The sequence below is a fragment of the Pipistrellus kuhlii genome, unplaced genomic scaffold (genome assembly GCF_014108245.1).
Source record: "Pipistrellus kuhlii isolate mPipKuh1 unplaced genomic scaffold, mPipKuh1.p scaffold_m20_p_4, whole genome shotgun sequence".
In the NCBI taxonomy this organism is placed as follows: Eukaryota; Metazoa; Chordata; class Mammalia; order Chiroptera; family Vespertilionidae; genus Pipistrellus; species Pipistrellus kuhlii.
In genome coordinates this window covers 57,554,058-57,577,324 of record NW_023425540.1, presented here as the reverse complement: position 1 = coordinate 57,577,324, position 23,267 = coordinate 57,554,058, and the positions used below count along the sequence as shown (strand labels likewise).

At 38.2% G+C, this 23,267-nt stretch overlaps 2 protein-coding genes and 1 pseudogene across 3 annotated transcripts in view; 2 read left to right on the top strand and 1 right to left on the bottom strand.

The window, feature by feature from the left end:
* Positions 1 to 19,301, bottom strand: part of SLC25A46 (solute carrier family 25 member 46) — a 25,070-nt gene extending 5,769 nt beyond the window's left edge. Inside the window, exons 1-7 of the mRNA XM_036409305.2 lie at positions 18,860 to 19,301; positions 16,395 to 16,437; positions 13,931 to 13,988; positions 13,291 to 13,368; positions 12,736 to 12,836; positions 5,179 to 5,235; positions 3,945 to 4,002 (exon numbers count right to left, since the gene is read on the bottom strand). Coding sequence (XP_036265198.1) covers positions 3,945 to 4,002; positions 5,179 to 5,235; positions 12,736 to 12,836; positions 13,291 to 13,368; positions 13,931 to 13,988; positions 16,395 to 16,437; positions 18,860 to 19,160 — 696 coding nt within the window. The 5' untranslated portion in view covers positions 19,161 to 19,301. The remainder of the gene's footprint in view (positions 1 to 3,944; positions 4,003 to 5,178; positions 5,236 to 12,735; positions 12,837 to 13,290; positions 13,369 to 13,930; positions 13,989 to 16,394; positions 16,438 to 18,859) is intronic.
* The window catches only part of TMEM232 (transmembrane protein 232), a 144,225-nt gene continuing 140,256 nt past the window's right edge, over positions 19,299 to 23,267 (top strand). Inside the window, exon 1 of one of the 2 annotated variants that reach the window (XM_036409303.1) lies at positions 19,299 to 19,697. The gene's annotated coding sequence lies outside the window, so the exon portion shown is untranslated. Of the gene's footprint in view, positions 19,815 to 23,267 lie in introns of both variants that reach the window. The other variant, XM_045571839.1, reaches the window with a different exon arrangement.
* LOC118703651 lies at positions 19,503 to 23,267 on the top strand (annotated as a pseudogene).

Genomic DNA, 23,267 nt, shown 5'->3' with positions numbered 1-23,267 from the left:
CCACTCTAATCTATTTTTAAAACAGCAGCGAAAGAGATCTTAATAAAGACATGCCAGAATCACCCTTTGGTTCAAATATACCCAAGACTTTCCATGCCCCTCAAAGACAAGGCTAGATTATTACAATGACCTAAAATGTCCTTTATGATTTATCATCCTCTTACCTCTCAGAACTCATCTCTTCCTTGCTTAGCGAGCTTCAACTATACTGACCTCCTTTTTGCTCCTCAAACACATGAAATACAATCTTTGCACTTGCTTTCCTTTTGCTTAGACTGTTCTTCTCCAAAATATCTATATAGTTCATATGCTCAGATCTTTACTCAAATATTACCTTCTCAATAAGGCCTTTTCTGATTTAAAAAGAATAATAGCTGCTCCGCTTAACCCATTAATCTTATTTAATTTCCCTGCTTTATTTTTGTTCTCTTTAGCACTTAGCACCACCTCGTATACTTTACATTGATTTTGTTTATGTTTATCTTCCCCACAAAAATATAACTGCTATGAAAGCAGACCATTTTTGTCTGTTTTGTTTGGTGTTATATCCCCAAGGTCTATAATGGTGCCTGATATAGGTTGATGCCTGAAACTGATAATTGTCTCACTACTAGAAAAAGGCTGGTCAACCTTGAAGCTCTGAAAGGTCAGAGCCAACCACTCCCTATCTAATTGAGACAATGGTAACAGAAGCAACTTCCCCATCAAATAATCATGTAAATCATTACTGGTGTGATAATCCACTTATTACCTGCCTAAGGGCTATGGGTGTATCCCAAACATGCTCAAGGGTAATGGGTGTATCCCATAGTCTCAATAAAAGGGACAGCAAGATCGGAGCCTGGCAGTAGTCCTCCCAATAGAAGTGGGCTCCCACCTGCCCCCCACATATCACCAAATTAAATTTCTTCTAGTCTCTTTCATTTGTGTGTGGCCCTTCTTCAGAACCCAAACCCTGAACCGGAACCCTGAACCACGCAGGACATAAAAGGGGTTCCCACAGGTTGACACTCAATCAATTTTTCATGATATATATATTTAAAAAGAGCAGTTAAGGAAGATTAACTGAAAAGATAAAGTGAGGTTAATAAAAACCTTAAGTGAATACTATACTGAAAAGTCTGAAATTTATTTTAGAAGTTTGAGTCAGTGTGGATCTTTAATCAGCAAAAATATGGAAGAACTGAAAGTGAAGAACATTAATCTTACACTGATGTGGAATGCAGTGACTAGAATAGGGATTGTTAATGAAGACAATAGCTCACTAGGAAGTTCATAATTAAGGAGGTCTTCAGGAGATCTATGTATAAATGTGTATTTTTCTCCCCCCCCCCCATTTTTTAAAATTCATTATCTGTGTACATAATTTAACATTGTCCCTCCCTCCCATACATACCCTCCCTCCCCAGAGTTTTGTGTCCATTGGTTGTACTTATATGCATGTATACAAGTCCTTCGGTTGATCTATTATCTCCCCCCGATCTCCCTACCCTACCTGCTGTAATTTGACAGTCTACTTGTTGATATACTGTCTCTATATCTATCTTTTGGTTCATCAGTTTATAATGTTCTTTATTATCCATAAATGAGTGAGGTCATGTGGTGTTTCTATGCACCCCTATGTTCATAGCAGTACAATCTACAATAGCTAGAATTTGGAAACAGCCTAGGTGCCCGTCAGCAGATGATTGGATCAAAAAACTATGGTACATCTACACAATGGAATACTATGCTGCCATAAAAAAGAAGGAATTCTCATCATTTGCAGCAACCTGGATGGAATTGGAGAACATCATGCTGAGTGAAATAAGCCAGTCAATGAAAGAGAAATGTGTATTTTTCAAGGGAAGAATGTTCTCAACGAGCTCCCAGGAGGGCAAAAACCTACTGGACATGAAATAGGAAGAAAGAAACTAATATAATAAACCAAGAATGTGGTAAAGAAGAAATGAGAATGGTTGCCTTTCAGTGGAGAGAAACAGACAAATCTCAGTTACTTTTTGGAGTTAGAACTAAGAAGGCATAATGACTGCCTGGTTATGAAGGATGAAAGAAATATAAAAATCAAGACATTTCTAAAAATAAGAACTAAAGTTTTAAGTCTCTAGGGTGAAGATAACAATAGTACATCAATAAGAAAGGAGATGCTCGAAAAAAGGTAATTTTCAGAGGAATAAGACAAGATTGTCTTTATGAGATGATAATGATTTAATTCACTTATTAAAGATTAGAGTCAAAATGATTCATGAGAGTGAGTTCTCCAGAATGGTGAATACAGGATAAAAGCAGACAGGGTCAAGGACTGTGTCTGAAGAGTATGGTAGAACAGATGGCAAAGAAGTTAAAGAAGAGGAGAAACTTAAGGAGACAAGCAAGCAAAACGAGGCAATTAGCAGGTAGAACTTTGAGCAGGAAAAAGAGGGGTAGATACTGGGTTAATAAGCAAATATAGTGAGCTGGGCACTATAGTTACTATAAGTAACTCAATTTTTACAACCAAGTTATTTATTTATTTATTTATTTATTTATTTATTTATTTATTTATTTAAAAATATATTTTATTGACTTTTTACAGAGAGGAAGAGAGAGGTATAAAGAGTTAGAAACATAGATGAGAGAGAATCATCGATCAGCTGCCTCCAGCACACCCCCTACTGGGGATTTGTCTGCAACCAAGGTACATGCCCTTGACTGGAATCGAACCTGGGACCTTTCAGTCTGCAGGCCGACGCTCTATCCACTGAGCCAGACCCAGCACAACCCAGTTATTAAATTACTGTTTCCATTTTATGAGTGAGAAAGTTAAGATTTTTGTTTAAAGTCACAGATCTAAACAGACATGTGATTCTGATAAACTTGTTTTCGCCACTATATCATGCTGCTTGCTTTTTCTTAAACAATTAGCTTCCTATTTTTTTCCTCATCTATGAGAATATCTCATAGAGTAGTAAGTGTAAGCTGCAGTCCCAAAGGTGATACCAATTACTTAATGCAAAAGCAGAGAAAAGTGTATCTGAGTAGCAAGATGTTAACTTCTGTTCACTAAGTCAATTCTAATAAATAAATAAATAAATAAATAAACAAACAAACAAACAAACAAATAAATAATCAACGATGGGGCCTAAAAAGCAATTATGTGGAAAAGGTAATTTGAAGAGAAAAGGCTGATCCATTGTTTTCATAGAGAATAAATTCATATATCAATATATTGAAGACAAATAATATGCTAGAGGATGTGATGATGGCAATGGCAGATAGGTGATGCACAATTAGTTGGATTTTGTTTATAGGTGAAGTTAAATTATCTTCATCTGACAGTTTAAAGTGTAAGAATCCAATGGTGGAAAAGAAAAAAAAATCTATGGATTTGATGTACTTGAGTGCCACCCTGTGGTCAGAAATAATAAGACAATTTAAAAACTAGCGGGAGATTGCTTTAGCTTTGTAGCACTTACATACCATAGTATCAAATGTTTCTTAAAAGGCCTATTTAATAAGAGTGCTGTTAGTAAACTACTATGCAGACTACCTTATCACTGTTAGGATGATTACCATGTTTCATGCTTAATTTATTGACCTCTGATAAGCCATAATCATTCTGAGTTGTGTCTCAAAATTAAAAAAAACACACATACACACAACCCTTTGGATTTTTTGTATTTAGAGCAAGTCAAAGGCTGAATTCTGAGATATCTGAATAAAGAGTACACAGCTGTCTCAGAAGGGATAAAATAAATTAAAACTAAAAGTGTGAAGTAAGTTTGTAAAGGAAATATACTTATCAACAAAGCGCTAGTATATAATCTTTAATATGCGTGTATTTGCAAAATAAAAGTTTAAAAGGATACTGTTTTAAATTTCTCTGTATACAATCAGGCATAAATAATACATTTAATATTCCAAAATACTATTAAGTAAAAAATGACCATAAAAAAATAGCTCACCTGTACTGTTTCAATCAGACTTGCTGAATAAAAAGGCATTGCCACTATATAAGTTAGGCTGTAAAATTAAAACAAACATTAGCTTATTGAAATAAGATGCTTATATTAAATCTTTTAATATCTACTTTAATGTATCAACATAATTCTACTTTAATGTATCAACAAGCCTGAGTGGTATTTGTAAGGTTTTCAACTATTAATATCTATAGCCTAAAGATACTGCAGAGACCTGTAACAGAAGATCTTTATTCAACAATTAGAAATGAAACATTAAGTATTAATAACACAGGGACAGCCTGCAAAGAACATAGATTTTATTTTAAAGCATGAAATGTAGGCTCATTTGAGTCATTGTTTGGACCTCTACCTGCACATGGGTAATGAAGCCTGTAACTCTGACACTTAAAATATAGGGTGTGGGATCCATTCTGTTCCTTGCCTTCTCAGTGATCTCTGAACAAGTTCTGCTATTATCCATTCCCAGATTTCCCACCCAGCAGAGGTAAGCCAGTCTTCAATGGTAAGTGAAGTCCCCTTTTATTATTAAAAAACAATATTGTACAGCTTTGCAAAGTTGTTTCCTACCACTAATATTAGACAGAGTAATATTACAACTTTGCAAGCCTGCAAAATATAGTTATTAAAATAATATCAAGGTGGGACTTACCTAACCCTATGGGCCAGGTCCTGGCAAGTAGTAGTTTTCAAGGTGAATGGAACATCACTAAGTAATAATGTGCTAGAATGCCCCACAAAGGGAGCCAGCAAGCTGGGGGGGTTTCCAATTCACAATCTTCAAAAAAAATTAAAAAGTGAAGAGTAAAATTCTAATCTACCAAAATGGTCAGTGTTGTAAAATCACTAAGTGCCTTCAGGACTACGTTTTTTAATTTGCTCATCACCATACAAATAGATTTGTTATCTCTCCTTAATAATAAAATAATAATAATTTTCTTGGCAACTTGTGTTTAAAAAGTTAAGGACCTCTGCTAACTTCCTAAGAACACAAAGAAAAATTAGGTTGTGATTTCACCCTTCAAATAAAAAGATTTATTTTAAAGATAATATATATTTCAAAAATTTTATTCCTAAACCCTCTTACTTGTCCTTGGAACTTCTAGTCCCTTAGATATTTCATTGTTCTAATTTCCTTCTGTATAGTTATTTGATTTTTTTTTTTTCAGTTATAATGCTATAAAAATTAATAGAAATTTTCAATATAAATTTCACTTACGATTTCAGCAGAAGATGTTCTCCTATTTGTTTAGGATTCCATTTATGTGAAACCTCCCTAAAAAATAAAAATAAATTTAAGTAAAACAAAAACCATGTTACTCAAAACATACTGAATTAGCCCAACTTGCAAAAAGGTAATAAAATTTTAATTTAAAAAAATCTGTAGGATTCTAATGGTAAACATGTTCCTTTCTGGGACACATTTAAAACAATTATAGTGGTTTGAAAATAAAAACAATGTGCAAGGTATTTTTGTATCAGCTGAAAGAGGAGGAAGTTATAACTCATTACAAAAATGAACATGAGCTATAATTAAAGGAGATATAAAAGTGATAGGTTGAGCCCAGGCTGGTTTGGCTCAGGCTCAGTGGATAGAGAGTTGGCCTTTGTACTGAAGGGCTCCCTCTGGGGCACACGCCTGGGTTGCAGGTTCAGTGCCCAGTAGGGGGCGTGCATGAAGCAGCCGATCAATGATTCTCTCCCCCACCTCCCTTAGCTCTGATATAAATAAAAATATATTTTTTAAAAAGGGATAGGCTGAGTAAAAAAGAATGGGTGGGAAAGGGAAAAGGTAACAAGGAATAGGATAAAAGGGAGAAATAAAGCTTTAAAAAATATAAAAGAATGGGAATAAAAAACAATGAACAAAATGAAGTAACTATACGCAGAATAACGTTAGTAGTAAAATAAGGGCTCTAAACCCTGGTCTCTGACGTAAAGTCTGCTTCTGCCTCTGCTCCCTCTCATCTGATACAAGAAGGAATCCTGTGAGAGCAGCAGAGCAGGTGTTGTTGCATTTGTTTTACTGAGAAAATAAAAGTCAAAAAGGGTCATGTTCAAAAGACACAGAAAAAACACCAGATCTGGAACCACGATTTAGCACTGGGTGTTTCCTGATTTTTAGGTTATCTTTGGAAACCAGGAAAAAGAAGAGAGTCAAGCTGAAAGAAGAACAAAAAAAGGAAAAAGTTGTATCAAGAGAAAAGTAAAAAAAGAGAAAGAATATGGAGAGCAAAAGGAAGAGTAAATGAAGAGTCAGACAATGGGGATTGAAGGGCAGAAGGAGGAGGAAGGGAGAGGGAGAATAACAAAGAAAGGAGGGTGTAAAATAAAGAGGAGACTAGCTACTATCAGTTCCCCTGATAAAATTGACACTCACTGCCCAATAGCCACAGCAGGAAACTGATAAAAACATTTTCTATTTCAAATAAGCGAATATAAGAATCATAAGGAGATAAAGAAATAAATATATTTTACATTAAAAAGGCAAAGATAATTAATCACTAATAATGTAAGTGCTCTAAAAACAGACTCAGTACAATTATAGCACGGGTGGTATGTGAACTTTCCTACATTTTTTCTAAGAGACTGAGAAGTCTGCAGAGAAATTTTTAGACAATAGAATAATCTTCTCTGATTAATAAGACCCTAGAGAACCTTCTGGGTCACATTCTGATTAATACTGGAATACTATAGGCCTGAATAACCACAGAAAAATAAAGCCGAAATGATATTTAATGATTAAGATGAAAAATACAAAAAAATAAAAATTAGGCATCTCATCTTACTGACAGTGACTTTGTTATTATAAAAAAAATGCTTCACGGTCTGCCAATCATCTGGGCACTATTACTCTTTTCAAGGCCATTATGACACTGATTTGAAGCATGAAACTGTTATTAACATTATGGACAGATGAATCTGTGGCATGTTTCTGAAAGGACAGGACCACCTTCCCTTTGAATACAAAACTAATTATTAGGGTAAGATTATTAAAGTAAAAGGGAGAAAAATGAAATTTAGAATTATAAAAAATTAAGACTTTCTTCCTTGTATCTATTCTCTACTCCTTTATAAAATGAGTAAAACTTATTGCCATAGCTCTAGAAATTTAAATTAGCACAATTACCGTATTTTTCGGACCATAAGACGCACCGGACCATAAGACGCACGTTTTTAGAGAAGGGAAATGAAGAAAAAAAGATTCTGAAACAAAAAATTCAGTGTTACCACTACAATGTGTAAACCCATAAATCATGCAGAGACTTTCTATGCTTTCTTTGCATAGTTTATGGGTATCTACGCATTGTAGTGGTGAGAGAAGAGGCTGGAGAGTGTTTTACATTATGGTAAATGTTATTGGTTTGGTATCACAGAAAGTCTCTGCATACAATATACCGGTATGAAGTTTGTTGCAGTACAAACATTTTGACAGTTACCGGTATAATAGTATGAAGAGAAATTCTGACGTAGCTGTGTTATCAATCAGGGCATCCAGCCGAGGGCGGAGTTTACTGGTGGGCGGAGATCTACAGTACGCCTACCCAGTAGTCAAGCACGGCAACAGAGGGCGGAGAGGAATGATTGGGGCAGGTGTCTTCAAACTACAGCCCGCGGGCCACATGAGGCCCGCAGAGGAGTCTGATCCGGCCCGCCAGGTTTTTTGGGCAGTGAGCGCAGCCGAGGTGTTACAGTAGGAATTAGTAGTTCATATAGTCCGGCCCTCCAGCTCTCTGAGGGACCGTGATCTGGCCCCCACTTTAAAAAGTTTGAGGACCCCTGGATTGGGGGAATAGACGCGGCATTCTTCCGGGCACAGAGTACGGGCCAGCAAGGGGTACAGGCGATGATTACGGTTTGGATTACGCAGTTACCGTACACCGCACCTGGGCTGACATGGAGATATGGCTGCAGCGAGGGCATGGAGGCTGACTACCATACATGGGAACTCCTCTACCACTCGGGGTTTACAGAGCGGGGCAGACACTCTGGGCACGGAGGAATGGACAGTGGCTGCAGCAAGCACACAGAGCCGGGCAAGCACACAGAGACCACACAGAGCCGGGCAAGTAAAAAAACTTTTTTTTTAAAGTATATGTGTAGGCTATATTTGGACCATAAGACGCAGGGACTTTTTCCCCCCACTTCTGGGGGGAAAAAAGTGCGTCTTATGGTCCGAAAAATACGGTAAGTGCTTCAGGAAAGAGGGTAGTGTAGAAACCTACTTTGATTAAACCTTTTTATGTTTCATTATTAAATATCAAAACCTGTGTTAAATACATTTAAATCAGTTTTCACAAGCAAAAACTACCCTTCAAACAAGCAACAAAATTGAGAGAAGTGACTTGTTTTTTTTCAAAAGTTTTCTATTTAATAGTGTCTTACTTAATGCATAATCTACACAAAACAATAGAATTTTTATTTTTCTGTTTTTTTAAATACTTTATTGTTGAACATATTAATATTAACATGTTTTCTTCCCTCCCCATTGATCCTCTCTAGCCTGCCCTGTCCCCCTCCTCCCCACTGTCTAAATAACTCTATAGTTAAGCAGTCTTTAATTTCCATTGCCTCTCATTTCACATGCTCAAATAGATTCCCTCTTTAAAAAAATCTTCCCTCAAGCCAACCCAAACCTCTCACCTTCAGCTACTTTTTTCATCTCTCATCGAAGCCAACTTTCTAAACTTGCTATTTCCATGTCCTAACTTCCCACTCACCTCTAAATGTACTCCAAATTGGTTTCTACCCAACTATTCCAACAAAAACAGTTCTTGCCAAGTTCCCATGACCTTCATGATACTAAGTCCAGTGCAGTTTTTAATTGGCAACTTGTTTGTCCTTTCAGCAGCCATCAGGCACTGGTATTCCTTCCACGTGATAGACGAATGTACATGTTTAATACATAATCTACACCAACACGTGTCATTTTATTATTGACACTGTTCCTAACCCTTTAATACTCTCACAGAACCATATTTTTTTTCTTCCGCAACAATCTCAATTGGTACTTAGTTATTCATTAGTGGGATTATTTTACTTAATGTATGTCCCTTATACTAGACCTAAGGTACCTTTTGTTTCTTCTTCTCATTGTATATCTGATTTCTAGTACAGTTCCTAGAACATAGTAGGTGCTCAGAAAATATTAGTAAATTAAATAAATATGGCCGAAACCGGTTTGGCTCAGTGGATAGAGCGTCGGCCTGTGGACTGAAAAGTCCCGGGTTCGATTCCGGTCAAGGGCATGTACCTTGGTTGCGGGCACATCCCCGGTGGGGGGTGTGCAGGAGGCAGCTGGTCGATGTCTCTCTCTCATCGACGTTTCTAGCTCTCTATCCCTCTCCATTCCTCTCTGTGTAAAATCAATAAAAATATATTTTTAAAATGTTATTTATTTTATTGATTTTGTACAGAGAGGAAGGGAGAGAGATAGAGAGCTAGAAACGTCGATGAGAGAGAGTCATCGACCAGCTGCCTCCTGCACACCCCCCACCGGGGATGTGCCCGCAACCAAGGTACATGCCCTTGACCGGAATCGAACCCGGGTCCCCTCAGTCCCCAGGCCGATGCTCCATCCATTGAGCCAAACCGGTTTCGGCTAAATATGTTAATTAATGAGTGGGATGTATTACCAAAATTATCCAGATAAAATACAACAAAGGTAACCTCTTATGTCTTCCTAAATATGATTCAAAATGTCCACATAATCTAATGTGTCTGTGTATCTACAGAATGAGAAAGATTGATAAAATTCTGTGCCTTCCCATTTCTTTTTTCCTTCTTCTCAACCTGGAGTGAAAGTTACTACTTCACCTGTGCTTTAGAGAAGTGTCATTACTTGCCCAAGTTCCCAGAACTAAAAAGTGGTGTAGGCAAGACCAATGGTGTCTGACTGCAAATGCAGAATTCTTTATATTTTACCATACAGAAATTCCTGAAATTTGTTAAATTTTTATATAACTTTTGTGTTTCTGGCAGGACTTCAAGAACTAACTTTTCATTTTATCCTGTGATATAAAAAGCAATAGGGTGAATAAAGTTAGCCAACATCATAAATTGAGATTTTTAAAGTAGATGGGAAACTTGTCGCTGGCTAAATATTTTGTCTTGTTGTAACAATTAGCAAAGCTGTTTTAAAAGAACTTCAAGACCGTCAAGACTATACAGTTCTTTAAAAGCAAACACTGGCAAAAAGCCTACTACCAGTCTTGCCTGTTTTCATTTTCTTCCTTATAAAAGACTGAATCCCAAGAATGAGATGTCAGTTGGCTCTATGTGCAATTACTTCACTTCCTTGTCAACCCCAAAAATTTACCTGCCATGGGTCAACAAACCATTCAAAAAAAATTTTTTTTTACACTGTACTAAGATGAATCACCTCAGTACCTTTTAAGGCTAATAAATATATTTCTATCACTACAATTACATTAGCAAACCATTCAATCTTTAATGCTGTCTCTGGAATCTAGTGTTGATAGCGGAAATCACAGACTCCTACCAAATAGCACTTAACACAAATTTATGCTTTCCAATATTACCTATTAACATTCCTTTCATATATCCCTAGTAAGGTTCCCCCTCTGTTACACTTAGTAGCTGTGACTGTCCCAAACATATACAGTTGAACCTGGTTCTTGAATATTTCCCATCTTGATCAATTCACTTCTCAAACCAACAGCCCTTTCATGATGATACCTACAATATATAATCAGTCACGGATCTCTTAGGTGACGAAGGAGAGAATGCATGAGTATAAGTCATTTTACCGAAAAACCTCACGTTAACATCTCAGGAAATTATACTGTGAATATTTTTTGTTGTGGCTGCTTTTTAATAGGAAAATTTTCTTTTTTTTGTTGTTAAATTTTCACTTACATTTAATGTTCTTTTTGTTTTTAAAGTGTTTACTTATAGATTAAACAGTAATTAAATATGTACTATAGATAAGAAAAGTTAAAACAGGGAATCATTTGGGGGGTCTGGAACAGATTAATTCGATTTACATTATTTCTATGGGAAAACATGATTCAGTTTTCTAACAGCCTTCAGAAACATATTAAGTTTGAGAACCTAGGTTACTTATTCTTTTTATGCTTTTCCTCATTCTTCTTTCACCTAATGACCTTGTATCCTGTTCCAGGGAGAAAAATAAGTGCAGAAATAAGTTTACCCAATTTCTCTACCCTCTTCCTCCAAATGTATCTAACAATTCCAATTCACCTCTCTTGGCTTCGATGACACTATTGTCCTACAGTATGCTGCTATTTTCGATGAGTTTTGTGATCATCTCCTATTACTCCCCTCAATTACCTCTCCTAATACACATTCAGGCATGGCACACACGTGTGCACTCACACACTGCTCAGGATTCTGTGTTTGGTCCACTTTCTGTCACTTAGTCTACATTAACACCTTTGAAAATTCATCCATCGTAATGTTTCAAATGCTACTTTTATACCACTACATTCAAAGCTATGCCTGCAGCTTCAAATGTTTTTAAAGACTTTGTCCCATGTTTCCAACTACTTAAAGACATGTTCCCCCTAGATGTCTTGCAGAAATCTCAAACATCATCTATTGAAGGTTAAATTCCTTATCTTTTTTCCCAATTCCAACTTATTCTCTTTCATGAATTCTTCAACTTGATTCTAATCTAGAAATCTCAGTCACTGATGACAATTCATTCTCTCATATGCCCATTCCCAACATATCACCAGTTATTCTTCTGAAATGTCTCTCCAGCTCATCGTTTTCTATCCAGAGTTTAAACCCTTCTCAATCTGGCCTAGATTACTGACAGTTCTGCACAAGTCTCAGTCTACACTGGTCTTTTTTTTTTTCTTCACAACATCACTTGAATATTATCCTTGATCAAATCACCCATGTTAACAAAAAGAAACGACAAAAAACACCTTCGATTCCCAATCCCACAGAGAATAACCTAAATCTCTTACAAAGGCAGTGCCATGCTTCAGTTTAACATCTTAACCCCTTTCCCTCTATTCCACTCCATACATGCCCACTATTCGTAGCATAAGACACTTACTACCCAAATGTTCCAATCTCCAATGGGCATGCTGTCACCTCTACTCTGAATCCTCTCCTTCTCTGCCAAGTCAATTCCTGCCCATAAATCAAGACTTAGCTCAGATTTCAGTTCTTTTTTGAAATCCTAACAGTAACTCTATGCAAAGTGTCCCCTGGACTCTGAAAGGGGTTTAATTGCAGCACACATAATGATGTACTGTAATTTGTTTACATGTGTCTCCTTCATCAACTAGTGACTTAAAGAGCAGGAATTGCTCACATACTTGTGTTTATTCCCTAATTCAGTGTTTCCCAAAGTGCAGTATGCATATCCCCAGGGGTACGGGAAGAGTTTGGTGGGGGTACGCTTTGCACTGGAGTTTGGAGGGGATATGCCTGCACCGTGCTTAGCTGCGCCTAATTCTACGTTCTCATGAGTATGAGGGGTATTCAGCGTTACGAAAATTATAGAAGGGGTACACATATGTTAAAAGTTTGGGAAACACTGCTTGCTGACACACAGCAGCAGGAAATGAAAGACATATATTTCAATAAATACTATACCAGGAAGCATTTTCTTTATCATATGCTAATTCAATTAAGATAGCAATTAAATTTATTTTCTATTTCTTCTCTTAGCTACTTCAGTTTTTAAAGTCAAGTTTTTAAATTCAAGGTATTAGAAATTACCACACTTTGTTCTATTTTTAATGACATTAATATTGATAAAATGCCAAAAAGGTACCTTGGTAAAGGTGTGAATTCACTAATTATTCCTTCTGCTCCAAGTGTGACTCCCTGGACAATAAATGTACTTCCCATTCCTTTCCAAAGGGCCCTTGGTCCCTACAATAAACAAAAATTATTGTTATTTTTAATTGCTAAGTAAGAAACACCAAAAAAAAAGGGACTTAATAAAACTTGATATTGAATGTTTATTGATATTTCCAATGAGACATTATTTAAAAGGACATTTTAGTGGAAAATTACTACTAAATTAATTTCTAATATTATTTTAATATTTGTTGGTAGCCTACGTTTAGGCCACGATGAACATTCCAATTAACTATCTCCAATACTGATTAAATACCCCTAATATTTAATTAATTTTGGCAAAGGTGTAAATTCACTGATTATTCAGTAACACCAAAAAGATGCTCTTATCATGTTACATTAGTTTTAGTACAAGAGTTAAGATATTTTTATTAACTAAATTATAAGAAATTACTGTTGCTTTAATTATTACTAAGACAAAATGACACATAAATAATTTTAATAAAATCTATATACTAATTCTCACCTGAGTTTTATTGAAGCTGTACATAATATTGATGACTGTAAATGGAGTGAGATGATACTGCCGAGCATGGTAATTAACCTGTAAAATATATATATTTCATAATTATTTTCTATTATTGTTTTGTAAAAAATAGCAAGGGTATGAAACAAATACTGTGGAGTCACATTATAAACAAAAGTTCAATTCTAAGGTCATCATAAATTACACATTAGCAAAGCAAAATTACTCTTAAAAGTGCTTTAAATAACTTATTAAAAGTAAAATACATACGGTTATATAAATACAACCCTAAAGATCAATGCACAATATACACAATAATATAGCATACGTAATATGGCCTTTTGGTTTGGTATTTATGCTTCCTTAAATAGTCAAATTACATTTAGTGTGGCAGAGCATTAAGGAACCACAAAGATCTCAGGGAACAGGAGTTATGTGTCCCCCAATGGTTAGTGTTTTTCTAACTATAAGCTATAAACAATTAGTAAATCATAAAATCAGTAAGGAGGGTCAGAACCAATACTTAGGTGAAATAATTTTTTAAAAGTATTAGGATGCAGCACATAGTCCAGCCCCTTCTCACTGGAGACACATGTACTTCAAATCAGGGTTGGGATTATTTCATAGGAAGTACATTTACCTGACATTGGCGGCGTAGAACAATGCAAGGATGAGCCAGTACATTTTCTGTAAAGAGACTACATAAGAATAATTTATAAATGTATGTAATATAGCTAAAATTTATAACATACACGTTTCCAAAATCATTTGTTTGAAGAATCAAAAAACAATTTAAAAATATCATGTTTGCAAATCACTGTACCAGTAACAAAATTCAATATGAAAAGAATTAAAGCCAGATTTGGAAACAGATAATCAAGGGAAACAATATATAATACTAACATGTATAATATAAAGATGAAATGACATTTCTGTATTAATATGGGAAACTCCTTTCCTAGAAAATTCAAATGCCCCTTTTAATTATTTCAGATGTCCTATGTACAAAGTTCCCATCAGAAGAGCCATCTATTTTTCATGAATCTCATTCTATAAATTTTGTTTTTGATATACTTTGCACTGAAGTTATAGAGAGTTCAATGATCATGGTTAGTATTTTAGGTACAAAATAGTTCTCAAAATATTCCCCACCAACTAATTACGACTGAGGCTTAAATATTAACAGTAACACATGCCTGCTTGTGTATACACACATCTACACACACACACACACACTATACTAGAGGCCCAGTGCACAATATTCATGCACTTAGCAGGGGAGGTCCCTCAGCCTAGCTTGAGTACTTTAGCAGTCTGGGAGCCCTCAGGGGATGTCCCAGAGCCGACTCAGACATGCTTAGTGCTGCTGCAGAGGCAGTAGAGGCTCCCACCGCCACCACTGCACTCACCAGGCGTCAGCCTGGCTTGTGGCTGAGTGGCGCTCCCCCTGTGGGAGCCCACTGACCACCAGGGAGCAGCTCCTGCATTGCACATCTGCCCCCTGGTGGTCAGTTCGTGTCATGGCAACTGGTCCTTCTGCCATTCAGTCGATTTGTATATTACCTTTTTAACATATATATATATGCCTAAGCCACTGACTGGTAGCTATGATGCGTAATGACCACCAGGGGGCAGATGCTTTGATCAGTAGCTATGACATGCAATGGCCACCAGGGGCAGATGCTCAATGCAGGAGCTGCCCAGCTGTGGTGACTTGGCAGCTGTAGTTCTTAGGTGATGCACACGGAACTAGAGAGGAGGGAACCAGATTCTGGGGTGCGTCACCTGAGAACCACCCTCTCTCAATCTGGGACCCCTCATGGGATGTCGGAGAGCCGGTTTCTGCCCGATCCCCACAGGCCAGGCTGAGGGACCCACCGGTGCATTATTGGAGCCAGGGAAGGACCACAGGAAAGCTCCAGGGCGTGTCCAGCCTGCCTCGCCTGCTCAGTCCTGATTAGGGCTGATCAGGGCCAGCCAGCCAGCTGTGGAGAGACTGTAGGAGGTTGGCTGGCCAGGATGGGACCAGGGAGGGTTCCAGAGTGTGTCTGGTCCTTCTCATCCAGTCCCGATCAGCCAAACCCCAGCAGCAAGCTTACCTACAGGTTAGAGCGTCTGCCACCTGGTGGTCAGTGCGCATCATAGCAACTAGTCAAATGGTTGAACAAACGGTCAGACACTTAACATATTTAGGCTTTTATTATATAGGACGATAATGACTTTAAAGTAGAAATGATGAGGCTGAAGAAAAATTAACTTTAGCACAAGGAAAATGTTATTACACAAATTTTATTTCTATTGACATTAACATCCTCAAGTTTAATCGTTCTAATAAGATCATTTTTTCTTGATTAAAATGTTTAAAACAATGACTTACGTTAACATATGTCAGCCTTTGTGTAATTCCAGTATTTTTGAAACAGTATTCACTAAAGGTCACATTAATCAAGACTAAAGGTTTTTCTAATACAAAATAATCATTAAAAACAAAAAATAAAAATGATGCTCATTAAATGCTGATTATAACTGAAACCTAGACTCCTTGTTGCTAAATATCTTGTTATGATTCAATTTTTAAAAAAGATTCAATGTAAAATTACTTGGTTTTTGGAGCAGAAGAATCAAGATTAGAATTGATTTATTCTTTAGAAAGATACATATGGAAGATGTTAACAATATTCCTTACAAAATTATTTTGTGATTATAAAATGTAATGGCTATCCTCTATCCTTACTGAGGGAAAAAATTAAACTTATAAATTTTAAATAATTTTCTCTGCAAAATATTATTCAATATTTAATCTATTGCTACAAAGCACATGTGTCAAACACAAGGCCCGCGGGCCAAATCCGTCCCGCCAGGCCTTGCAATGTGGCCCGCACCGCACTGTCATCACTGCACTCTGCTGCGTTTCCATCACAATGACAGTTTATGACTGCTCAGTAAACCATTCGGCCCGCGATTTAGGCTGGATTTTAGATTTTGGCCCCTTCTCTGATTGAGTTCGACACCCCTACTACAAAGAATCAATCTAAAGGGAAATTATTAATCATTTATAACATTAAAAACTATAAATAAAAATTAAAATTTAGATAAAACATTACCTTGCAAGTCCAATACCAAATCCAGCAAATCTACTCAACTGTTCTAAAATAGAAGAAATAAGATTACTCATAATCAATACTTAGATTTACTGCAAAAACAACAAAAAATATTTTCTTTTATTTACACGATATTCATTTAAACTCCAGGTCCCCAAGTCAAATTCTGATAGGGGTCAGGGAAGTCATTTGAATGAGTGAAGAACTCTGTTAGGTTTGTGGCAAGCTGTAAGGCACAACTGCTCTTCAGCTCCAATTCATTGTTGCAATGTGGGACTGTGGTGGGCTCAGGGTTGATTTCTAAGCTGCGACTTTTCTTAAAAAATATATTATTTTTATGTATTATCTTTCAATAAAAAATATTGGTAACTATTTTAAAACACTATGTGGGCCAAATCAAGCATATCTGCAGGTAGAATCTATGGGCTACCAGTTTGTAACTTCTGACTGGAAACAACATACAATTTTTTTCTGTAGAAAGCTCTGATACATATACCAATAACTTTTACCTCCCATATTGTAAAATTAGTCATTCACTGTTAGTGGTAGAGAGTATTTATGTTAAACCAACACCACGAAATTATTAAATTGAAAGAATAATCAAAACTGGAAATAAAGGGCTCTCAATCTCTTCTCTCTCTCCTCTCTTGTCCTATTTCCTCAATCTTTCCATCTCTCATCTCTGCTCTTTTAAATGAAGCAACCCACAATTTCCTTACAATCAGAACAAGGCCATGTAAACATGTATCTGAGGATATTATTTGATTCACCCTTATTTTGGAAAACGTACAAGCAAGATAGCTTTTCTTTGCCCCAGTGAAGGCATTATCCTCCTTTCATTTCTTTCCCCTTTTTGCATGTCCTGATCATCCCCTAATAGTAATAAAAAATACCATATTTTCTGGAAGGTATTAGGAAGGTTTAATATTGTTAACTGTATAATGATCTCAGGCTTCTATCCAACCTTGCCAGTAGTCTCACCAGCCTCTTACTGCTGCTAAAAACAACAGCCCTAGTTACATTAAGAGCTCCTCTTCATTGTAACCATCAAAACATAAATTATGAAAAAATAAACTTTACTGCCTAAGAATGTAACTATGTAGCCAGTATATACTCATTTTGAATTACTTTCATTTAAAATTTCCAGTACTCCTCTTGGGATCGACAGAAAGAAAACAAAACAGAGTGAACACGCTAATTGCATGACATTAAATCACTGATCGCCTCCACATCATTTGCTCATCATACTGCATTTAAAGTCTATTCCTCCTAGCTATCCCCAATCAAATAAATCGTATTATACCTACAAGTCAAAATGGAAGAAATGAGGATAAAACTGATGTTTAAAATATACTTACGTTTTATATTCAATGATAAATATGCTTACATTTATATTTAATATAATCTACTCTTCTAACAATTTCAGGAGAATGGGAAGAGGGTGCCATTATTTCCATTTTATGAATAAAAAAAGTTGTTGAGAATATCTAAATCACAAGTATTGCAATTAAAAGACAGATTTTCTGACAATCCTTTGCAAAGAATTATCGTATGTCTTGAATTTAAAGCCTTATCTTGAAACTGTATCAGTGATTTTTGCTTGTTAGTGGAATTTTTGGGTCAGGAAAAAAAAAAAAAGCAGAAGGTGGGTATATTTCTCAACTCCATAAATCTTTACAGAGTTCCCATGGGATACCTGAATTTAGGATCTATAATTCACAACAGTAGAAAGTGTTACGTCAGTTCATTAAAAATAAGAATAAAATTATAACTTTATGTATTTCAAGTGAATCATTTAATATGAGTGAGGCTCAATTTGATATTACCATTAAGTCTTTAAGAAGAAAATGGGAAGTATAAACATTTTCTCTTCTACCAAAAAGGGGTTTGATGCCAGGGGGTATTTTGGGATTTAGAAAACAGACTCAACTCCTATAATTAAAAGGGGGAAAGGAAGAAGACAATTATTTTTAACCTACTAGGTGCTCCACAGTGTACTGTGCATTCTTATTTAACCCTTAAAACCCCTGATATTCTTCTGTCCACATTAAAAATGAGAAAACGGAGGGCTCACAGACGTTGACATAGTTTCTGAGCTTTTAATATAGGTAGAGCCAGGTTTGAGCCCAAGCCTGTCCATACTGAAAAAAACAAAAACAAAAATAAAAACAAAAAACCTCTGCAGAACACAAAGCTACAATTAATCACATCAAGTAAATACAGCGCCCACTTAATTAGCTAAGGCAGATGTCTTGTTTCTTTGGAAGTCACCCCGGAGAAAACATCTGTTGTGTGAGGAAGAGAGAGGAGGCCCACTTCAAGGGCAGAGGACACAGGGAGGGCGCTGGGTGTGGCACGCGATCAGGCCCCGAGGCCCTGAAGGCGGGACCCTCAGCGCGGCGTCTGGGGTCCGCAGGCCGCCACCCTGCCGATCCCCACACCCGGGCCTGGCCCCCGGCGCCCCTCACCCGTGCTCGGCCCCGGCACGCCGCTGCCGCCGCTGCTGCCGCCGCCGCCGCCGCCGCCGGGCAAGGGCTCCTCCGCGGGGCCCTCGGGGGTGGCGGGGGCGGGCACGCCGTAGGGCGGGCTCTTCTCGCCCCAGTGCAGGTTGCGGCTCCCGGGGATGTCCGGGGGAGTGGTCACCCAGTGGCCCAGCTCCGGCCCGGAGCTGAAAGACCTTGCAGGGAAGGCCACGCCAAAGCCGCGCTCGTCCCGTGCACTCCCGCGGTAGCCCAAGCCATCGAACCCGTCCGGGCGCCGCGGATGCATCGCAGACCGGGCAGGGCGAGGCGAGCCCTCTGGAGCCCACCACCACTGGGGCCGTGCGGTTTTCCCTCCTCCTCCTCCTCCTCTTGCTCTTCCTCCACCGCGGCCGCCGCCACCGGGCCCGGAGAAACTGACAACCGGAAGTCACGTTGAGACTCCGGAAGTTCACGGGGCACGTGATCATAGCCCTTTCCGGCGGTCTGGTCTTCGGGGACGCGGTTGCTAGGGAGACGATTCGGTAATCCGGAGCCCACCCTCAAACTGCCACCCTTAGGGAGGAGGGAGTGGGGAGGCGGCGGGAGTTAAGGGAACACTTTACCAAAGAAGTGCCCTGAGGGAACAGGGATGGACGGTGGTACGACCTGGATCCGAGAAGGTCGAATAAAGGCGTTTCCTAGGGAAATGGTAACTAAGGCCTCGCGGGATCTGACTCGCTGAGATCTCAGCCTGAACGTCCCTCTTCAGCAGGCAAAGGCCTCCGATCTCGGTCTTTTTTCTCATCAAAAAAGGTGCCGCACCTGCCGCAGGGGAGCTGCTCAGGTGCGAGGGGCGGGGTATTCCTACCGTTACATTTAACGCTGCCTCCCGCCCTTGGCATTTTGGGTAAAATGAAGAGAAGGTCGGCTCGGGAGCCCAGAGGGGATGTGGACCGCCTAGGTAAGCGTTCAAAAGGAAGGTGCAGGGAGAGAACCCCCTCTTCTGTCCCCTACGGCTCCTCACCGCCAACATAAACTACTCTCAGGGACTTAAGGAAATGAAGCATTTTTGCTTTTCTTATGCCACAAAATACCCACAAACCGTCTTCTGTAGGTATTTTGTGCTGCATCTACATCACTCAGGGTATTTATAATTTAAAAAAAATCAAGACCTCAGTTGAATTAAAATGACCCCACTACCTGTTTTCATCAGCTCCAAGGGCTCCTCAGGCGGAGTCCCTGTCCATAGATCTGACTGAGCCTACCATGGGTTCTTCCTGTGTCCCTTCCCCCCACCGGAGCCCAGCATTCCGAGGGCTTTCAGAAGAGAACCCTGACGCACTGTTCTCAATCTTCTAGAAGGGAACCTTTATTTAAAGCGATAACCAAGTTCGTCTTAAGTGGATTGACATTCTTGTTGGGGCTTGGGCAAAATGTATGTAGTCTTTCCCTTAAAATGTGTAACCAATATTCCTTGAGTACAGTACCAAGTTACTATGTAACCAATATTAATTACAGGACATGGCAATAAAAAATATTTCTCTGTTCCTTAGGAATATTGGCTCAAAGATGGGACTAGCTCAGATCCAAAATTTTATTTATTAAAAGGAGGAGGAAAAGGTGTGTGTGTGTGTGTGTGTGTGTGTGTGTATGCTTTTAATATGAAAGCAACGGCATCTTATAATTTACATTTGTTGTGGGGTCGAACCTGGAGTCAAAAATAAGACCACGGAGGCTGCTAATTGGTAAAAAAACAAACAAACAAACAAACAAAAAAAACCAGGCAAGGACTTAATCAGTTCAATAAGTTCAGGTTGGCCCAAGAGCAACACACGCAGGTGGAGGCCACACTCATGGACCTCGCGGTTCCAGGTGTAGGCAGTCCTTTTAAAGGTCTAAACCACAAACATTTTCCTTTGTTCTAAATTTTAAATTCTAAATGCTGGGAACAGCCAGCAGGATCAGTCCCAGCCACATCCTTCGAGACGTTGGAATGTGGCCCTATCTTGCCAAAGCAAGTTTTATAGGAGCAGAATCAAGCAGAGTTAGTAATCTCTAAAGGTTATCTACAGTTTCTACCCCTGAAGCTACTGAGTCAGTGGGAATCAGTCTGCTGAGGTCCTGGCCCACAGGCACGGGAAAATTGCTTTGCTTCCAGGTCTCAATCTGGAAGCTGAGGCAACTACCCTATTGTTTAAGCAAGTGAGGGAGTGCTGAAGCCAGAACAGCAGGGTTAAAATTCAAACAGCAGTTTTTACCTAAGTATGGTTGCTACCTTACTTCAACATTCATATCAGTGAAGAAAGGATGGATTATGAAAAGGAAGACAACTGGGTAGCCAGTTGAGGGGGAAAACAATAATGGCCCCATCTTGCAATTTATCCCCAAATAAATTCCAGCTCTAATATATTGTACTTTTCCCTTTAAAAAAATATTTAATATAGAAAAAAATAAAAGGTGAATATTTTTCAAATAGATTGAAAAACTTTCTAAAAGTGACAATAAAGTAAAAAGCCATGTAAGGAAAGACTAATCAATTTGACCATAGAACATTTAAATTTCTAAATAAATAAAAACCATTTTAATCAAAATTGAAAAACGAGTCATAAATTTGGAAATGTCACATTTTTAATATGATTTAGACAATGGCTAACATTTTTGTAAAAAAGAAAAAAGAAAAGAAAAAGAACTCTTACCAATAAAGGGAAATCAGTAGAAATGTGAGCAAAGGACATGAAAAGGTAAGTCATAAAAGTGAAATGTAAAGGGATAATGGTTATATGAACAAGAGGCTATCATTCTGGAAGTTGTCAGCCTGAATATAGAGACAAAAGAGATGGCTTTAGAGGAAAAAGTTTCTAAGCTTTACATCGTGTAAAGATTGGTCATTAAGAAAGGATTCTCCACCCAGCAGATCTGGCTCCAGTGTCAGTAGTAGAAGCTACTCTCCAGAAAGAAGTAAAACTTAACTCTTTCCATCAGTCTCAACATAGAAGTAAAGAGAGACCTACACTGAGCAGACAGATTATTATCTCTGAACACATAATAATCTGGCCACTTGATGTATATCCTATATAATAAAAGGCTAATGTGGGAGCCCCTTTCACTACCCGTGTAGTTCAGGGTTTCGGTTCAGGGTTTGGGTTCTGGAGAAAGCGGCACACAAATGAAAAGAGACTTTTCATTTAATTAAATTAAAAAATGTTTTAAATTAAATTTAAAAATATTTAATTTGGTGATATGGGAGGTCAGACGGGACCCCACCTCTAGTTGGGGGACTACCACTAGGCTCTGGCCTTGCTACCCCTTTTATTGAGACTATGGGATACACCCATTACCCTTAAGCAGGTTTGGGATACACCCATAGCCCTTAGGTAATAAGTGGATTATCATATCAGTAAGGATTTACATGATTATTTAATGGGGAAGTTGCCTCGGGAGTGGTTCACTCTGACCTTTCAGAGCTTCAAGATTGACCAGCCTTTTACATCTTTCTATTAGTGACACAATGATCTGTTTCCGGCAGGCTAATATGCAAATTGTCCCCTCCAACAGGAGTTCGACCAGCAAATAGGTCAGCCAACCACCCATGTTCCATCCCCCTGGCCAGGCTGTCTGGACCCCACCCATGCATGAATTCATGTACAGGGCCTCTAACACACACACACACACACACACACACACACACACACACACACTCACACTGAGTGACCAGATTATTATGCATTCAGAGATCATAATACTATGGCCACTCAGTGTATTCAGTCTTTGAAAACATCAAGAGACAGACACTTCACCCTCAAGCTTTTCAAGTGTTCCTTCATCAAAAATGTTAGAGAAACCCAGTAGGCTAACTGCAAAAGAACTTGGGGTTGCAAGCAAATGGGCTGCTGAAAGTGAAAAGGCAGATAAAAGTAATTTACCTGAAATTTCTGAGTATGATGTAGCATCCACAGCACCATTGTCCATTGACCAGCCAGAAGAACCTGAATCCTGTGCAACAGAAGGCATAGAATTATTTGAAGACAGTCAGCTAAACAATCACTCTACAGCAATTGCACTAAAAACAGAGATTCAAACAGCTTTACCAATAAGACTGACTTTCGGGATGGGCTATGAAAATGCTGATTGTAAAGACCCTTCATTAGGAAAACCTATTCAGTTTGCATTGAGGCAGAATTTACATGAAATACCGTTTCCCCGAAAATAAGACAGTGTCTTATATTAATTTTTTCTCCCAAAGTCGCGCTAGGTCTTATTTTTAGGGGATGTCTTATCTTTCCATGCCCTAGGTCTTATTTTCGGAGGATGTCTTATTTTCGGGGAAACACGGTAGGTGAGCAGTGTGTTAAAGAATTCAAGCATCTCATTGCAATCTGACACCTTTAGTCAGGACTTCAGAGTTTCTTTTTAG